At 26.4% G+C, this 21,182-nt stretch overlaps 1 protein-coding gene across 3 annotated transcripts in view; it reads left to right on the forward strand.

The window, feature by feature from the left end:
* Nucleotides 1-21,182, forward strand: part of LOC136969961 (transmembrane protein 268) — a 364,695-nt gene that overhangs the window by 26,979 nt on the left and 316,534 nt on the right. For 2 of the 3 annotated variants that reach the window (XM_067264311.1, XM_067264310.1), the window contains exons 6-9: nucleotides 1,559-1,594; nucleotides 3,991-4,050; nucleotides 7,103-7,216; nucleotides 8,531-10,484. In XM_067264311.1, coding sequence (XP_067120412.1) covers nucleotides 1,559-1,594; nucleotides 3,991-4,050; nucleotides 7,103-7,216; nucleotides 8,531-8,761 — 441 coding nt within the window. In that variant the 3' untranslated portion in view covers nucleotides 8,762-10,484. Of the gene's footprint in view, nucleotides 1-1,558; nucleotides 1,595-3,990; nucleotides 4,051-7,102; nucleotides 7,217-8,530; nucleotides 10,485-21,182 lie in introns of those variants that run through there. The other variant, XR_010879898.1, reaches the window with a different exon arrangement.

The following is a 21,182-nucleotide window of genomic DNA, read 5'->3' on the forward strand; positions in this document are numbered from 1 at the left end:
AATTTAGTATCAAAAACGTTCGATTCAGCACGATACAGTCCGACTGAAAATCGTGCCGAATACCGGCGATTCTGATTACCGGGGTGCCGATTTACGACTCTCTACTGTAGTTCAGAACAGAATAAAGAAATTAAACAAATTCGAGACCAACATATGCACGTGGACGTGCAAATTTTTTCCTTTATTTGGCATTTTTTGGGTTTATAGGATCTCCAAATGTATAGATTTGCAAAAAACTTGGAGAGTCAAATGTGACACGATTCAAATACTTTTTTGTTTTTTATATACATAACAAGTTGGGAAAGGAGTCAGGGGGGATTTTTGACAACTTCAACTCTGACTAAAATATCAAAACTCCACAGCCCTGATTTAAACATTTTTACCATCAAAGATTTGTTTTTGCCTGAAACATAGTCACTAAATATGTACCTAAGCAATTTCTGTTTTTCTGATGCATTTTTAACAGTTTTGATATTTTATGCACACATTCTTTTCCAAGTTTCTCATACATTTTCGATGGCAAGAAAGTTGTGCAATATATAGTAAACAAAGAAGTGTAGCATGGAATCACATTCACTTGGCACAATGACTCTTGGTGCACTGTTGGGAAAAACCATCTTGTGGCACACTGCTGTACTGTGTGCTTGCCAGTTTAAAATTTTTTGATACTATCTTGTATTCAGCATAATACACTGTCCTTCCAAAAGAAATTTGACGCCCATATTTGCAAAGTGAATTAGATAGTAATCATTTTTTAATTGCAAATCATTTGTTGTAAACAGTGTAATATAAAACTTGGGATCTTAGAGGTGTCTGCCATTTACAGTCAATATGCCTTGATCCAAGGAAGTCAGTCTGAATGTGGTATTATCATTGGTTCTTACATTAGACATTTGTCTGTTCGTGATGTTTCTGCTAAAAGAAAGGTCACCAGATTAACAGAATTTTGTAATTACCAGATGGAGGAGAGAAAAAAGTAAGGATCAGGAATTATGCAAACCATCCATCATCTGTGAGAGAACTGACCATCCATTTGCAAAAGGAATGGAAGAAAATACCATCCAAGATGTATCAGATGTTTAGTGGAAAGTATGCCACACAGACTGTCAGCTGTCGTTAAGGCCAAAACAAGCTCTACTAAGTACTAAAATTGCTTATGCAAGTATCAAAAATAGTATTTTATAAGTGTCCAGTTATTTTTGTAAGGATAGCATACTGTACATCAAAAGCTTTCATATAAACACATCCAGAAATCATACTAAAGTTACACACCTCAGACAGTCATAGAAAATGAATGATACACAAAATATACTATGATTGAGCTATAATCACAGACAAATTCATTGACAAACAAAATGAAATCACATGCATCATAAACATAATTGTACCAAACACCCACAACATTTAAAATACACTGAAATGAAAAAATTAGTACTCAGAACTTTACCATGAAATAAAGTATCTATGGAGAATGGATATCGAATGCTACTTTATTAATTTTACTATAATCTAATATTAAATTATAAAACTTTTTAAAACTTCCTTACATTAATTATAGTTGATATTCCTGTATTTTGATGTTGGTTATTGTATTGTAAGTATTATTCCTTTATATTATAAAAATTTCTTTATACATTAATGTATTAATATAAATATACATATTATTATTCAAAGTAATTACTTATAAAAAAATGCTATAATTGTTTAATATGTTGTAATTACATATTGGTAAGAATTTATGTTTTTAGAGATAATTTATTTTTAATACTTAATTGAATTAATTGAAAGTATAATAAAGAAAATGCATAAAAAACAAACATTTTGATTCACATAAGATAAAATATAAAGATTTTAATGATTACAGTTTCATTAAAATATTTATGAATCATCAAAAAACTATATTGTAATATTGCAAAAAATTGCTTGCTTTTTTTTACCATATTATAATTTCATTAATGCATGACTTGATGACGATACTAGAATTTGAGGCGATAGGTTTTTTGTCATAATTAAAAGTTTTTCCTATGTTAATTGTTTCTAAATGATAATTACAGTTTGAAATTCGAATGCTTTTTTTATGTACTAAAGTTCAATGTTTTATTAATTAAGATAAGTTTTTAAATTGGGTAATGTATGAATAAGTTCTTAGATATAATATCTATGATTAAAAATGAATTTAATTTATTTTTCACACTGTCTATGAATTTTACATTAAGTTTTATGATAGAATGATTTGAATAATGAGACAATAAAAATAAATAAAAAATATTTTTAATGAAAGAAATTAATGAGAAACTGGAGAAAGAATTTCAAAATAAAAAAAACACACTTTAATTTACTCTATACTAAATATTTAATGAACAAGAATGTTTTTGGTCCAGTTGATGGGTCTTCATCAGTTGTCGAACATGTAACGGTTATTGAACATACAAACATTAAATCAAGTAGAACATATAATTTACAATTTAGATTTGTTTTAAATTTTATTTTAGTATATTTAACTCTTTTTTTTTTTTCACTTAAAAACATTCTCAATTATATTATTCAAAAATTAATATGACATTTAATAACATTCATATATTAATATAAGGATTTCTTAAATGAAATTAAAGGATGAAAGAAATCTGAAATTAAATACTTTTTCTAATTTTATTATTTTAAAATAAATAGTAAAATTTCATTAATCCATACTAATATAGGAAGGAGCTGACCAATTAAGGAATAATTTGAATTGATTAAGTAAAACTGTATTATTTAATTTGAATGAAGAATTTGAAATACACAAAAGAGTACAGTGTTTTAAAATTCTTCATACATGCAGATTCTCTATGATTTACAGTAGTTAAAATGATTTATAATGCAGTCTCCTAAATTCTCTGGCTTCATTCCTCTTGATTTTTATTTTGAAGCATTTGAAGGAAACGGTGTATTATAGGGATGACCAAACTGTGGCTCACAAGCCATATGGAGCTTTTCTAGACTCTTATTGTGACTCCCACATACTTACACAATTTCTTTTTATGAACTTGATATGGACTATCTACATATATATGATATTTTGGTAAGTTTTTTACTATTATGTATTGTAATATACACAGAAATTGTAAGGGAAATTTGTAACTTAACTTCAAACAGGCAACTGAAAACTTAGACCATGTTCATTAAGTCGAAGGAGGTAAATGATTACTAGTAATTTATAACAACTAGGTAAACAAAGTAAAATAACAGGGATATTTGCTATAGAACAGTGATAATTGTATTATTTATAGTTGGAATACTATAAACAGAAGATGCGGCTCTCCAATAGGCATTTCAATGAAGGATGTGGCTCTCATGTATATCTGATAGACAGTGTATGGCTCCTATTGTAACAAGGCTTGACCACCCCTGGTGTATTACATGAAACACAAAATTACCATTTATAACGCATGTATTTGTATAACACCATGTTAATGTAGGTTTATGTTGAGCAAGAAGAGCATATCTGTGTGTGCAGATATACTCCTCAGTTAAATTGTGTTAATACAGAGCATCTTTTGTCAGTTACAAGTGAATGCATAATTGAATCCTTCACCTACATAATGAGACTTTGACTCACTCTATACTATCTATGAGTAGCTCTGAACAAAAACAATCTAATGAACTGTTGAAATACATTGATAACTATGTAAATTGACTATTGAATCAGATACAGTTTAAATTAAACAATCATTATATGGATATTTATTTAATATTTTCACAACAATTGTCACAACGAAATTACATTTGGAGTGACAAGATTCAGATTAACAAAGATTTTCTATGATTATTGTGTTTTTACTAATATAATTGAGAATAAAATTATAATAAGTTTATCAAAAAAACTATCAATATATCAAATGTAATTATTAGAATATATTTAGTAGATTAAATAGATTACTATCTAAATTATTTTAAATGGCATAAGACTTATAAGGATAAAATAATTTATTTTTAATATAAATTTTTCAGAAATATTTGAAAGATATGTTAGAAAATGAAGAAAGACTTAAAGCACAGCAAACAATAGAGGTACAATTTTGTATTCATTCATTATAATAGCTTATTTTTTAAAATAAAATAAATGCATATTTTATTTTTAACTTCATAAAATTTAAATTTTTAAGTATTTCAGTCATAAAGTAAATAACTAAATATTACCAGATACATTTAGCAATATTTGGCCATGTATGTACTCTACATAGAACTCAGGTCACTTTAACTTGTATTAATTCGTACAAGTGGGGTCAAAATTGTAACCTGGTTGCAGCAATAGATTTGAAAATGCAGATGGAAGTGTGTTTTAGGTATAGCAACAGTGATAGCTGAAAACAACCTTAAAACACTTATTATGTTGTACTCTGTCACATGGATATGTATGTGTTTGTGGTGTAGGATGTAAAGAAACAAATTTTAAGAGTAACAAGGTTGATAACAGTTATATGTGGCTAAAGAACAAGCCATGAGAAAAGCATGGACTTTCCAAGTTCACAGCAACCACTTTTCACTATTGTCCTTGCACTTTGTTTATAGGGTCATTGCAAAGTCTACTATTATAGCCTAAGTTATATATTTCACCTTTTCCACCTTTTAGTTGTAATTATTCTTGCACTGTATACACAATTTATTCTAAAACGTCCATCATGTTTGATATTGAAAGCGTCAAACATGATGGAAATTCAATAGTTGGATATATACTGCAACAGGTGGTGACCCAAATGCTTGTGTGACAGAGTATAACATAATGAGTGTTTTAAGGTTGTTTCAGCAATCTCTATTGCTTGTAGGTCTATTGAACACAATTCTATACAATTACTTGCTTGACTTGTATGGGTCCTTAATAATCAGGTGGACACCAAATTTGATAAACAGTGTTAATAATATGTTAACACTATTTGTCAAATTTGGTGTTCACATCCACATTCTAATTCAACATTAACTCTGATGCCAACAGAGCTGGAATATGTGCCACATTCACTTGAAAATTATGTTTGATATTGAAAGCATCAAATATGATGGACGTTTTATAGTTGCCCTCAGGTAAACAGCCATACATGTAATAGGTGCAGCAACTGAGTTGTCAGTCCTGTTTTCAGCCTTAAATTAATTTTAGAAAACTAGATATAATCTTTAATAAATTTTTTGGTAGTGACATGAACTTTTAGAAGCAATATTTAGTACAGTTAATAGATGGTATGCTTTTAAGAACATTACATACACATCTAAAGGATAATTGATAATGATCATTTTTAATTTCATAATTTATAATTCATAAATAGTTTTAATTTATGCAAATATTTTCATAAATTAAGACTATGTATCATATATAATATCATGATTATCCGGTATTCTGTTACATGTGTAGTACAGTACATGTAATGGAACAGAAAAGAAAATATATTTTCAAATTTTTTTTCCATCCAGAATCTGTTTAATCCAACATTTCTAGACAGAAAGCAACATCACATTTCTGTTTCTAGACTGTTTTCTGTTCTAACTGTCATTTGGAAACCAAGCTTAATTCTGTTACATAGCTAATAAATATCCCAAAAGAAAATTGCAAATAAATTTTGATTTCAGCATATTTTGATTATTTTGTGTATTATATAAAATGAGTTCTAATGTTACATTATCATTATTTATATTATAAAATTTTCATTGAAACATTAAAAAAAAAACATTCATTCTAAAAATGATCACTTTATGATTAACAGTAACTGATATTTGTTAATGATTAAAGGTGGATTATATAAAGTTTTAATATGCTTACATAATTTTTCTATGGGTAATATTTTTTAGAAAAACACCTAGAACATATCAGATATATATGTAGAACATATATCAGCTGTAATAAAATATGTAAATCATACAACTGTTGAATAATGGATTTAAACTCTTTTCAACTCTTGATTTCCTTACAGAGATTTAAATACAGACCCTCCCGTACTTATAAACAGGTTAGTTTCCGACATTTTGTTTTAAGTCGAAAACTAACCTAGAAAGTACATTCGTACACAGAATAACCAAATATTGTTAGTGTTTGATGCTTCAATATACTTATACTTAATGGAATACATTATGCTTGTTTACCCACTTGCTACTCTTTAGTTGCAGGTACAGTAGAGAGTCGTTAATCTGAACCCCGGAAATCCAAATCGTTAGTAATCCGAACGATTTTCAGTCGGACTGTGTCGTGCTGAATCGAACGTTTTTGATACTAGATTTACTTCTAAAGTATAATTTTCATGTTTTTATATTCTTCAATATATTTATTTTGTTTGTACAAAATAAAGAAATAATTTTTAATGATTCAATAGCCTCGATTATTATTATAAAAATTTTCATTAGGCTTAAAATCGACGAAAATTCAACACGAAGCGACATGCGGAGAAAAATTTGAACATCGGACAGGTTAATATATTTTTTTTGTACATAATCGGTAATCCGAACAAATCACTAATCTAAACAACCCCAGTCCCCAATTGATTCGGATTAATGACTCTCTACTGTATTTCAAATGCAGTTTTTTTTTTTTTTTTTTCACCTAACACACTTAGTTTTATAATGTCAAGTTTAGTTTCCATATTGGCTTCCATATAGAGCCACACTTCTTGCATCTATATCCACTGCACTATTACATTTTGGACGAATTTTTGAAGCACTAATCTTAAATGTTTATAAAAATTGCAAACAATAGCAATAAATGCCATTATTCAAACATTAACATCTTTAATGCTACCTCACAAGTGTCAACGGAACATCAGAATTCGCACAAAAACGAAAAATGTCTATATGCATTAGAAATAAATCCACATTAAAAATTTATTATTTATTACTGGCCAAAGGCAGACTTCAATACTCCCATGACTGGCAAGATAACTTTGGAGTCTGTGCGAAATTTAAATTTTAGACATATAGTCAAAATTAAGCTGACTGTTCGTAAGTAGGGGAAGTCCTGTATTCTATTGAAAAAGTGTTAATAAAAATAAATAATTTTATAATATTTTTGGTTTAATAAAAAATAAAACGGTTAAAGATTACTTTTGATTACTTTTGATTAATGATTACTTTTGTAAAATTATAGCCAACAATTGGTCAGAGGGGACCTCAACCACCCATTGATCATTCTCGAATGGACATTGATACTTCTGATATTATTATCACTGGAAGTTCAACTACTCGTGTATCTCAGAAAGAGGTAAAAAATTTTCAAATCTAATAAATTAATTCTTTTTAATAATTTCTATAAAAGAATTATTTAAAGAACTGTTTAATAAAACTTTTTTTTTTAATTCCTTTCCTAGATTGTGAAAAAAATTTACTCTAATAATACTATATATTTGTATTTTAATATTTACTAAATAACAGAATTATTATTAATGAATTATATGATTTTAAAATATAATACATAACTAGAAAGATGACTCTAAACAAAAAGCATGATTTTTTTACAAAAAAATTTAATAATTTTTGTATGAATTTTTAAAAGTTTAGTCAGTCAGTTTCATTCATTCTGTTGCTTGCACTGCAGCAAGGATTCAATTTGGGCTGATGATTGGATTAAAATAAGCATTTTTGATGGCCATTTGAAGAATTACAGAATTATTAAATCTGTATTCTAATTATTCACCAAATTTTATTACCTTTTTTTTGTGTGTGCATATAATACATTTAACTACTGACTAAGTTAATAATGAATAAGAGTAGATTTAATTTATATGTTTGAAGTGTGGATTACTTATTACTGGCCAAAGACTGACTTCAATACTCCCATGACTGGCAAGATAACTTCAGAGTCTGTGCGAAATTTAAATTTTAGATATATGGTCAAAATTAAGCTGACTGTTCGTAAGTAGGGGAAGTCCTGTATTCTATTGAAAAAGTGTTAATAAAAAGAAATAATTTTATAATATTTTTGGTTTAATAAAAGAATAACTTAAAACATAGTCTTAAAATTTATATTTTGCATAAAGACAGTATTTCGTTAAAATTCTTTGCAAGAGGAGAGTTATGAACTGGGAGGTAACTTTTTTCAGGAGCTTTCTTGTAGCTAAATGTGGCATGGAATTTGATTGTTCTTATAGGGTAGCTTTTAGTCTGAAGAAATCTTATATCAATAAAATTTTGCAGCATTATAATTATTTCGTTTTACTGTGTATAATTAAAATTTGAAATAATTATATAAGCTTTCTTGTCTGTTTTACTTATTTCAGAAAGAGGATAATGAGTCAGTATTGTAAAAATTTATGCAGAATTTTGTAAGTTGAAACAAACATTCAGCAAATCTTTTTAAAAATTATAAGTTAATAAGTTGACTTCTGTAACAAGCAGATTAAAGAGGAAAGGTATTAACTATTGTGCCAAGTTTTACAAATTGTGATTAATTATATAGGTTAATATAGATTTGTTCTTTATTTTGAGCCATTCAGTAAGTAAAATATACATCATCAATAATTTATTGGATTTATATTTGTAGTCTATAAAAGTAATAAGCATTTATTTTGTCAAACAGAAATATGCAGAAAAGTTACTTTTGCGATACAGTCAGCGATGGGTGAAAGAATTTAGTAGAAAGCGACTCGATTTGAATCTTCCATTGCATCCCGATGGATCCGAACTCTCTTGTCACCTGTCTCCTCCTCGTCACTGTCATAATGCTCGGTGTCCCTGCCAGTTCATTGAAGAGCATCTTCGCTTCAAACCACAAAAGAAAACATGCAATATCAGGGATTTATTTTCATAAAATGAGAAAATAAATTCTATAATTTAGTTATCTTTCATAAGGTAATTAATATATTATAAGTAATGGAAGGAAATATCTAACTGGGTTATTTTGAATTTTTATTATTATTATTATGCATCAAATTGTGCCTTATAATTCCATCCATAGTATAATGGGATTACTAAATCATATGGCTTGAGTAATTGGATGAGATCTAGGAAAAATATATGCTCATTTTGTGTGTTTGCATGTGTGATAGTTGATTACTAGTAAATTCTTTTAAGATATATAGTTGCAAATTTTACTTATGGTAGTATGTGGGGTGTTCAAAAAGTTCCCAGAAAGTAATTATTATTTGTAAACAGAATGCAACATTTATAATTAATTTGTATAAGTGTAAACTTGTTGAGATTTATTTTATCAGGTATTTGCATCTAGCCCCATCAGACTTTTTTTATTTCCAAATTTAAAAAACAAGCATTAAAGGTGTTTGCTAGCAGTTGACAGATCAAGTGAAACATTTTGTAGTTCAGTGGCTAGAATCAAAAAGTACTGACTTCTACTGGAAGGGCTTAGAAGGATGGCGACACCTTATGGAAAAATGTTTTAACTTAAATGGAACATAAGTTAAAAAATAAAGTGGTAAATTTAATTTTTTTGTCTTCTTATTTAATTTTCCAGGAGCTTTTTGAATGCCCATTGTATAAATCAGTCATAAATCTATATTAACAAATTCATTATTAGAAATTTTGTAATAATGAATTTCAATTTTATTCCATTCATTAATTTTTGTAACTTAATGAAAACAAAAATTAGCAATTTATTATATTCAAACATTTATTTTAAATGTAAGAATATTTTAATTTTCAATGCAATTTTCTAATTTCAAAACACATGATGTGATATATTGTTTTTTTTTTTTTTTTTCTAGTTTTTGTGCAACATACTATTCTATGTTGTAAAATATTCATTTACTTAAAAATAACAAATGCAATTTAATGAATTTAATACAATATAGAATAGTATCTTCTTGTTTTAAATATTTTGTGATATATTTAGCATTGTTTGTTTATTCGTTTATACAAAGTTAAAAAATTTATGCAGAATTTTGTAAGTTGAAACAAACATTCAGCAAAGTGCACTTGTTGAATAACTGACAAAGCAATCAAAAAAATAATTTCTGACTCCCTTTTAAATTATTTGGCAAAGAAGTCTGCTCCTAATAATCTATAAAAAGGAATAGATAAAATTATTATTTGATTAAATGATTGCTCTCTAACTAAACAATGTGTTATTTTGTTTCATTGACTTTTTTATTAAGCTTTTTAAAAAATATTTAAGTTAACTTGGAAAGGTTAGGAAAGAAATACTGATAAACATTTTTGAAACTCCCTTGCTTATTCTTCATATCTAATTTGATATTGTTATTCTTTTCAGTTAAAAATAGAATATAGATCATAGCATTCTAATATGTACTATATTTTTAAAAGCATTACAGTTTTAAATATATAAAGTTTTTGAATTTTTTTTTCTCACTATGGCATCAATAAATCTAGTGGATGGAGGTCTGAGTAATGTAATAGGCACAGTATACAGAAATTGTGGCTTCAAGTCCCACTCTGGCTCGATTCTTTTCTTCCAGAGATTTCTAAATTAAAAATTAACATGAGATGGTGGCATATTAATTAGTAATAAGTCTAGAAAATTAAAAAAGTATGAAGATCTAATTTAAACTCATAAATTTAAGTGCTAAATAACTTAAAATGGAAATACTTTTCAAGTTTAAATGTAAAAATATATTTTATATTAGAACATTACAAACTATCTTTCCATTATAACTTGCACTCCATTTTGAACTGAAAGGAACAGCAATGTTGAATTAGATCTGAAGAAGAAGCAAAGGAGCTATAAAAAACTGTTGATACGTGTCCTGCTGATGTGTTTTCACATTCTTAAAAGAAAAAAAAAATTTATTCTGATAGTAAAAATTTTCTAATTTTACTTCATTGCAATAATGTTTTAACTCTACATTATTAATACATATTATTATATGTTTCTCGTAAATTTTACTTTTTTTTCACATAATAAATAAAATAACATATCGTTAAAGAAACATGTAATGTTCTTTGTGTTCAAACTATAAGACCAAAAACTTGAAAAATTTAATGGGGAAAAATATATTTTTTAATTATTTTAAGGATGTTATTCTTCTAAACCAAATCTATAGAATAGAAAATACTGTATTTAGAAATGTAAATTACTGGATAAATACTAGATTTGAACAGCTTTCAATTAAAATTGTTGTGTATTTATAATATATTATTATTGTATTTTTCAAAATTTTATTAAAAAATTTAAAAATAATTGAGAGTTACATAAATTATTCTCTCACTATTCAGCAATTATCTAAATTGTCTGTATGATAATTTCATTATGTCTGAAATTCTTCTAGTTACTTTCGTTTTCTAGTAATTATAGTATACATTTATCTTAATAATAAGTAATATAATGTGTATTATATTATTTAATATTAAGACAAGTTTACATATAAACCTTTAAGAAGTGTCATATCAGTTTGAATAAAGTAAAATGAAATATTTATAAAAAGATGTTATTTTCTCCAGTCTAAGAAATGAAAATGATAATTAATGCTAATAATCAAATTTATTGAAGCTTTATTTTAATTTTGATGTTAATCTAATGTAAAATATTGAAGAATTTTGTATTTTTATTCTTTGCGTTAAGCAAAACAAACACAAATTTTTGAAATTTGACAAAAATAATAGATAAGATGATAAATATTTTATCATATCCAAATTATAAAATTAAAATATAACTATAATTATGGCAAGTATTCATTATTAAGTAGAATAATCACATTGTTAATAAGACTTTAAAAATATTTCACATTTATTCAGAAAAATTTTTTTCGTTTATCCAGTTAATCGTTTACATTAATTATGTGTACAGTAGATTGATTTGTAATCAACAAATAGATCATACAAATGTTTAAAAATTTAGAAAATGTTTTCTTTAATTTTTCAGTTTTTGGTTGTTAAAAAAGTAATAATAATAATAACAATAATAATATTACAATATTTTGTTAGCAATATTTGACTAAATGTTTAAACAAATAAGTTCCTTACATATATATATATATATATATATACACACACACACCCACGTATAAGGAAAACTTATTTTGTTAATGTTTATTCCACAAAATTTCTGTTGTACCGAATAATGTTGAAGGATTTTGTTCTCAATATTTTTTATAACGTAAAAATAACAGTCTGCAATAATAATTGCATTAGCAATAGCAGTAAAATAGATCAAAAAATATAATCAAAATATAAAGAGTGATCTTATTTTGATTTATTATCTGTGATGATTATTAAAAGAAATAATCGATTATAATATTTTTATTTGTTTTTTTTAAATTTATATTTGCTTCGTTAATACTTTTTATTATTTTACGTTTAGTTTACTCTAAATTATTCACTTTGTTTTATTTTTAAATTTAATATTTATGAGATTTAACTTAACTTCTTTTTTTCCACAAACTCCACAATTGTATTCATTAATCTAATTATTTTTAGTTGAGTTGTTTTAATAATAGATGAATTGTTGTTATCATTAAGGTAAGTGTTTTTAAAGAATCTATGTAAAAATATCTGTACATAAAAATAGTGATAAAAGCTGAAACAAGATAATTTAAGCACCAGAAAATAAATCAAAATATGAAGAGATTTTTATTTTTCTGCTTTTCTAATGAGATGTATACTAAAGATTTTGTGAAAACATATTATGCAAATTGCAAGTTAGATAGTAATTATTCTGCTGTTTAATTTTGTCCTATTTGAAAAATCGTTAAATTTGAAAAATGTTAAGTGTTTCTAACATCTGGTGCAAGATATCTGGATTGTTGAGGTAGTAAATACAGTGGGTGATTGGTTAACGAACATAATCTGTTCCAAGACTGTTCACTATCTGAGTTGTTCATTAACCAATTATCGATCTACCATAGGTTTTTATGGGAATTTGATTAATTTGTTCTGGAGACCCCAAAAAATAAAAAGTATATACTCTCTTACTATATTTATATGTAATATATAAAAATACACATATACACAGTCTTGCATTTTTATTAGTCATGTTTTTTCCCATTTGTGGGGTTAAAGAATCTGTCTAATGTCTATTGCTTTTCTATCTTCTGCAGGATTTTTCAGAAGTAATTAATAGCATTGTAATTGTAGAGATCCTCAAGCCTATTAACCTCAACCTGATTTGGATGCCATTCTAAGACCACTGTTCTGACATCCTCTCACTTCTTCAAAAGATTTTTAATAGCAGATGTCGGCATTAATCCTTTTTTCAGAAGAAAACATATCTTGCCAAGTTTCTTGGTGTTCTTCATTCAAGAGTTCTTGGCATTCTTCTGTCATCAGATCAGTTTGAGATTTCATTATGAGCTATTCAATGTTCTTTATTTCTCAGATGTGATTTTTGTTACTCCTTTAGCTGCTTGAGTCTTCTTGATTATACTGTATCTTTCTTAGATAAGATTGAACTGCAGCCTACTGTAGACCTGTCCAAGCCATACTGCCCAGCAACATCAGACATCTTCTGCCCACTCTCTACCTTTGCTATTATAATCTCACCCTTCGAAAATAAAAACTGACGCAAGACTTAATGAGTGCTGGCCCGACAGTCTTGCAAATACTATAAAATAATTGTTTTTGTCAGAAAAATAAAAGGCTGGAATTACAAGAGAGAATTTCAAAGTTTGGAGGAATACTATCTGATCAGTATATACCAGGTTGAGCGTCAATGTCGATGTCTCCCACACTCCAAAAGGTTTTGAATTGTTGCCTGAAGACAAGGGAAGACCAATTGGTATTTGTTATTTTACGTCACTGCTTCTTGTTTCTTCTGTGAAGTGTTCATTATCCGAATATAAAAATCTTTTGTGAAAGTGTTCATTATTCGATTTGTTCACTAACTGAACTGTTCATTAACCGATCACCCTCTGTATTAGCCTACCACACTAGGGGGTCTCACTATGAAGTTCATATTGCTTCCTCAGAAGTTTTTATGGATCTAGATACATTAAGCCATGTCCCTTAACTCCTGGCCACTCTGTTGTGAGCTTAACCAAACCACGATTGGCATGGAAAAACTCCTTTTAGTATAGGGCAGAAAGTTTAAAAGGTAAAGAAAGAAATATGCCTAACACAGTGTGTCTTTAAATATTATTTTAGGTAATATAACTTCACAAAATTTTTAGCATTTGTATCTGTTTAAAGAAAGCTTAAATAATACAAAGTTTCTTTATATTTTATATTTTTGTAGCTAAAGCATCTTTGGCTGGTATTGTTATTTTTTGAACCTTCCTATACATACATACATATACACTCCTGCAATGTAGTTTATTATGTTTATGCATTATTTTAATTTATTGCATGTAGCATTTATTTGTGTTATACTAGTACTTGTATAATAAAATCCTAAACACATGTAGTAGAAATTTTCTAACATGAAAAAGCTGATCATCAAATAATAATTTAAAACATTTGCATAAAGTTTAAAAATTAACATTTAAAATATTATATATTTTTTTATTTAATTATTTAACACCAAATATCTTCTTGTGAAATTTCATTAAATTTGTATATGTTAAATAAGTCATAATATAATCTAACAGAGTAACTATTTAAGTTAATTTGCTCACTTTTTACTAGCGCAGAATTTTAATACAAAGTAGTTTGTCAAGATGCAACAATTTATCGTGTATTTTCTGTTAATATCTTAGGTTATTCCTTGGTATAAAGTCTGAAAATGTCTGATTAGTCACCAAAAATGTTAGTTTTTATTAACATCTTCTATTGGAAAAGTTTAGAAATTTATTTAGTTAACACTCATTTATTATATAAAGAATGACTTATTTGAGCGATTACTGAAATTAAAAACTTAAGAACTTTATTCTGAATAGAAACATCCACATTCTGTTCCAGGAAACTCATCTTCATCAGTTTTGGAGGATTTTCCTCCAATTCTGAATGATTGAGATTGTTTTTTTTTTTAATACCTTGTTACTAGGAGAAATGCTCATAATGCTCTTCACTTTGTAGAAGTTCTTTGTTCTACAAACTGAAGAGAATTATCAGCATTTCTCTGAGTAACTGAATAGAAACTTTTTCGTATAAATTGTTTGCATTAAATCTTTAAATGAGATGGAATATTTCACTAATTAATTAGTATTATTTTAAATATTTTTCAATTGAAAAATGTTTCATGTTATTGAACATTTAAAATCCAAAGAAACTAATTGTCTTTGCAAAAATTCTAGATTAGTTTTTTCAATATTTTCATTTGTTCTGCAAGTTATACTTTACAGATTATCCAAAAATTCAAAAGCTAGTAAATTATGATGATACTACTTCTCAAGATTATCAATAATAATTTAATTTGCAGTGTATTATGATAAGGATTTGCAGATTAATTCTTAATTTTTAATTTTTGGAAGTGTGTAAATATTTCAGATATTTACTTTTAGTTATGCTGAAAAGATTGTTCCAAAATTTCTATCTTTTGATCCATTTTATATGGAATTTACAGTTTTACACTCTTGTTATACATCTTGACATCATCCATGATGCGATAAACACTTCAGATAAATACATTATTTACGTAGTTCACAGTATTATGTATTGTTCGAGAGTAAAACTGTACTGAAACATTATTGAAAATATATTTATTGTAATATATTTTTAAGCTATTTGGTGTTAAATAATTAAATAAAAATATATAAAATAAAGTTTCTTGTATTTAGCATGAAAAAATAATTATAAATTTAAATAACTTTTTAAAATATTATTTAAACTGAGTTTTTATAAAAATAATAATTATTATGAACTGTTTGGGACCAAATTTTAGTATGAATATAATCATTAAAGCACAAGTTTGATAACTTTGTTCAACATGAATTTATAAAGTTAGTATTTAAAATATTGTTTTTCGGAAACATCTTTGCAGATAACTTCTTTAATAATTAATTAAACAATTTTCAAGAGATTTAAAGAAAAAAGTTGCAGAAAATTGTAACAAAATAATAATTTTTTTTAATATCATACATGAGATTTGATATTCTGTTATATGTTCACGAAACAGTATTTGTCATTGAAATATCTTATAACAACAATATAAATTTTTAAATTTATATTATTGTATTGTAATTAATTTTAATTTATTCTCTTTATATTTTTTTGAGGATTTTTTTTATATAGAGCATAGTTTGTAAAGCATAGTAGATAAGGAAAATTTTTATGGATTATATACCTTAATCTCTCTTACCACAATTGAAAAACATGCCAGGTATTAGCAAAATACAGGATGTTCTGCTCAAAAGTACCTAATTTTAATTTGCTATAAAAAACAAATGGGTTAAGATATATAAGAGCAAAGGGGGCATCTGGTGGGAAAACTTATCAAGTTTCATAAAGATTCTTTTGTATTGTAAGATGGTGCAAAAGTCGAATCATGAGCATTATTGTTCAGTCATGGCTTTACCACAGGTGAAAGTGCAGTTCGTGGTCTGGTGTTCCTGATAGCATGGCCAACAAGATCCAACTGCCTTAGATATCTTTCTGTGGGGTTATGTGAAAGATATGGTTTATGCAACTTTATTTAGAGACCTTCAGGATCTTTGAGAGTGCATCATCGCAACCATCTCCACTATGAAACAGGACGTATATGCTGCAGCATACATAGCAAGAAATTGCCTATTGCCTTGATGTTGTCACTGACTGCTGGAGCACACAGAGATGTGTTGATTTTTTGATGAAATTTGGTGAACTTATATCTTTAACCATTAATTTTTTGTATCCAAATCATATTCAGTATTTTCGAGCAGAACACCCTGTACAATAAAATATCACTAGATCTGCAATTTATAATCCCTGAAATATTTTTAAAAATCTGCTTGCTTTGCTGATAATTGAAGCATTTTTATGAATTTTACGCAGTCCTTTTTGTATACAATCTGTCGTTAAACATTTAAGCTTGTATTAGAATATTTGCTATTGCAAATATGTATTCAGAAAGGAGTTTTCTAATTATATATTATTCTTTTTTACATTTAGCTATTTATTAAATATTCAACTTGTAAAAAGTATTAAAAGTTAGGCAGCTAAATGATAGATATCAATCAAAAAAAAAAAAAAGGTTGTCCATATTAAAAAAAATATTTTTTTGTCTTCCACATTTAATACATGATTAAACTAAGATAGTATATATTTAAAATATACAAAAACTAAACTTTAAATTTGAATTTTCTTCTTTCCTCTGTGATTATAACAAAGAAGATCTATATATATATAAAATCAAAATTTTGTTTCTAAAATAATATACGATTGATTAAAACCATTTAAAAATTAATTCTTTTAATAAAATATATAAATTGCTAGTTTTTATTATTTTGATATCTTATATTATACAATTTTAGAGTTTGTGTTTGTTGCGCTGAAGTCCGAAGTACCTGTAGATTTTTAGAGTTTGAATGTTACTTCACAGAAAATGGTACATGGACTACAGCATTCATGATAAACATTGGTACAGGGGTTTTTCTATTTAATATTATTAAATATTCTTAAAAATCATTTATAAAATATTTGTATTTAGCGTGAATGATAATCGGAATAAATGAATATCATGAAAATATCTTTGTATCATTTCCATTTAGTTTATAAAACTTATTAGGTTCATGTGGCATAAGGTTCTTATCTAATAATGTTTATTCGAAAGAAAAATAAATGTACGAGTAGATAGTTATATATAAATATGCAAATAAAACATTTTGGGGATAACTTGTTGGTGTAAAATATATTTTATATGCTGTTAAGCTTACGACAAACGAAGCGCATACAACTGGAATTTGTATGAATTAATAGTTTTGTGCACTTCGTTTGTCTTATGTTCGTAGGTGTTTTACAAAGATTGTTATTGGGATGATACTTATTTTCAAATACTTTGTTGCAGTAGTAATGTTTTTAAAAGCTTTAGATACAGCAATACATATGATAATTAAATTGTTGTAAATGCTAATAAAACTAATGAACTCAAATGTGAGGTTGTGAACATTGTTAACATTATAGACCCATATTTTGCAGATTTATTAAATTTTAGAATATATATATATATATATGTTAATCATTAAAAGAAAAGTAAACAAGAAAACTTTTTAAAATTATTTAAAATTAAAAATTAGTTTGGAGTGTTTTTAATTTAATTAAAGAAAATGGTTTAAAAGTTACGTTGGTTGAATTGTGTAGCTCCAGACGTATTTAAAAGTCATGCTCCAGCAATTCTGCAAAATAAATTAGGTCTCTAATTTTTAAAATGATTTATTTGTAAAGGAATTTTTTGGTGCTATTAATTTTTTATAATAAGGAAAGCTATGTGTAAAATGCAATATCTTGATTTTTATTTAGTGCAAAATGTTTTAATCTAGAATGTTTTGTAATACAAAAAATTCTTTATTAAGAACATGTACTTTAAAATACTTGTTAATTGTTCAATAAATAGATGATTGGTTATATTATTTTACATGTCTAAGTATTTTCTTTGAGTTTCAGGTCTTTCAGTAGGAACATGATGTGACACAAAGAATGAAATACAATCAGTAAAATAGCACAATATCTGACTTGAAGATATGAAATTAAAATAAATTATTTTCTTTGCCTGACACTTACATAATTTTGATTAATTTCCTGGAGATCGGAAAAACAGTTGACGACAATAATTATATAACTATTCAGAAGAAACTTCATGAAATTATTAATGGAAAAACCTAGCAGGAAACTAACTGAAAACTATCACACTTCACTATAACAATACTAATGTATCGTTTGTCACAAATTATATTTGTAACATTATATCACTCATATTACATACATAAATGACATTCTGTTAGTTTGGAAACATTCAATCAAGAGCTTGTAAAATTTAAGACCTTCAAATGTTTATTTCTTATCACAGTACTATAAGATAATATACTTTATCAAAGTGAATTTAAATAGTTTAAACCCAATTGCATTTGCGCCTTCTGCTCGTCTTCAAAAATGTAACAATGATACAGAAAAAGTCTACAAAATAAAATTTAACTAGTTTCACTGTAAGCAATATTTCTTTAATGGTGATTAACAGTTCTCTTATATCTGGTTGATAGCTTGTTAACCAAGCTGAAAACTTATTCACCATTAAAGGTATGTTGCTTACTTTGTTTTACAGAAACAAAAACATTGTACATTTTAAAAAATATTACAAATAACTAAAAGATTTGAGTTAAACATTATTATGTTTTAGAATTGAATGAAAGCAGATGAAAGGCTCGAGAATGCTTGCATTTAAATGTTTAAATTCACTCCAGTAACAAATTTTACCTTATTAAATTCTAGATTTTTGATTTTATGGATAAGGAATCTTCAAAACTCTAATTCTGATTTCATAGTCTGTAGACAGACTTTTATTTAAGGCAATGAAAAATTATAATCTGAAATTGAAGAAAAGTAAATTAGAAAGCAAAAAACAATTTTCTATTTTGTTCTGAATGATACAGATTCAGTGTTAGAAAGTTTTTTTTATCATCATTCTATGGACACTAAGAGCCTTTTTTCATGTCTATTGTGAATTTGACTAGCCCCACAATAGGACAGTTGGAACGGTTTGTAGTGAGGAACAGAGTCCAACATGTCCAGATCAAAACCATTCATGAAAATTTCAAGAATTTGACCTGGCATCAAATGCAGATCTCCAGAATGACTGACTGTCTTTGTTGTCTGCTTGTCATTAGAGAGATTTTTTTTTTATAGTGGTAATATATATATCATATCAATAAACATTAATTTAATTAACAATAAAAAAACAACACATTCTATAAAAAGCAATAAATATTTTAATATATGAAGAATACAAAAATGTATTTTGCAAATTACAGCATTTGTCAAGATATGTCATTGCCTTCATAAGAAATAGCTATTTATTATTATAAGAAATTGTCAAAAATTTAACATTTATTATACAAATATAAGAAAAAATATTTTGTATAAACATAAATATATATATATATATATATATATATATATTATTTTCCATAACTTGATCTTTGACTCAGTACAAATTACAGGTATACAGTTTAAAACACATTAAAATCTGATTTTATCATAGTGTCAAAATGCAAAGACCTGTAAATACAGTAATCATAGAATTATATAATCAAAGTCTTGTTTTAAATTTATAATTTTATTAATTAAATGAATGTAAATTATTGAAGAGAAAGCATAAGTAACAAGTTTTATTAATTTCATTATAAATACTTTCAAAATGCATTTCTAGTAAAATCTCTCTATAGTTTTTGTGTGTTGAAGATATATTATGTGCAAAGAGTCTTGTCTATTAGCATTATTATTATTATTATTATTTATAATTTAAATTCACTAAGTAATAATATAAAGGATAATAAATAAAAAGTCTGAATAATATATATATAGGCTTAAACTATTGGATTACTTTTGGGATTTATTAATTAAGTTAGTCTTAATATAGCTTGAAAACATCTGACAGTTTAGGCATATACTTAGAAAACAAAGGATTAAACACAAACAAACTTTATATACATACAGTAAAACCTGTCCAAAACAGAACTTTAATTAAATGGAAACCTGCCTAAACAGGAAAACTTCTTAGGGATGCAACAATTTTGTGTGTTAAAAAAACCTGCCAAACCAGAAAAATATTTGGTACCATGCAAGTCTGGCTTACACATATTTCACTGTATATAAAACCAACCCTCAAAACTAAAAATGTTAAGTATTGTTTCAGTATCAGTAAGAAATTGGTAGTAGCATATAATTGTCTTAAAATTAAGCATAATGGTAAGTCTGTTTGTTATAGCTTTAAGTCGGTGTATGTGGAAGGGGCAAACAGAGCACTTGCCTCTCTCTGGAATTGAATAAAAAATTCCACAAATTATAATCACGAAAGTGATTGAGATATGTAACCTTACACCCTCAACCATGGAATGCTTTATCTTTTTGTATTGATGTGATACCTATTCTGTAATTTATTTGTGCAAAACTCAGAAAAAGTAAATAAAAATTTATTGATTTAATTACTTGTCTGCAACCTTCCCTGCTCAGAGGATTTTCTGCAAACACCCATGCTTCAAGTACTGTATATCTTCCACATGCAATAATTTTCTTTTAAAAACCATGAACAAAGCTTAAAATCTAAATAAATTATACCATTCTATTTAACAAAAATCATTGTTAAAAATAATTCTAAATTTTTCAACAAAATCTGTCAATTTCCCATTACAGCAATTGAAAAAAAAGTCTTGCTTTAATTTGTTGTTTGAATTATATGCAATGTAAAACTCCTTGCAATA

Source organism: Centruroides vittatus, unplaced genomic scaffold (assembly GCF_030686945.1).
Source record: "Centruroides vittatus isolate TY-2023 unplaced genomic scaffold, ASM3068694v2 contig_1832, whole genome shotgun sequence".
Taxonomy (NCBI): Eukaryota; Metazoa; Arthropoda; class Arachnida; order Scorpiones; family Buthidae; genus Centruroides; species Centruroides vittatus.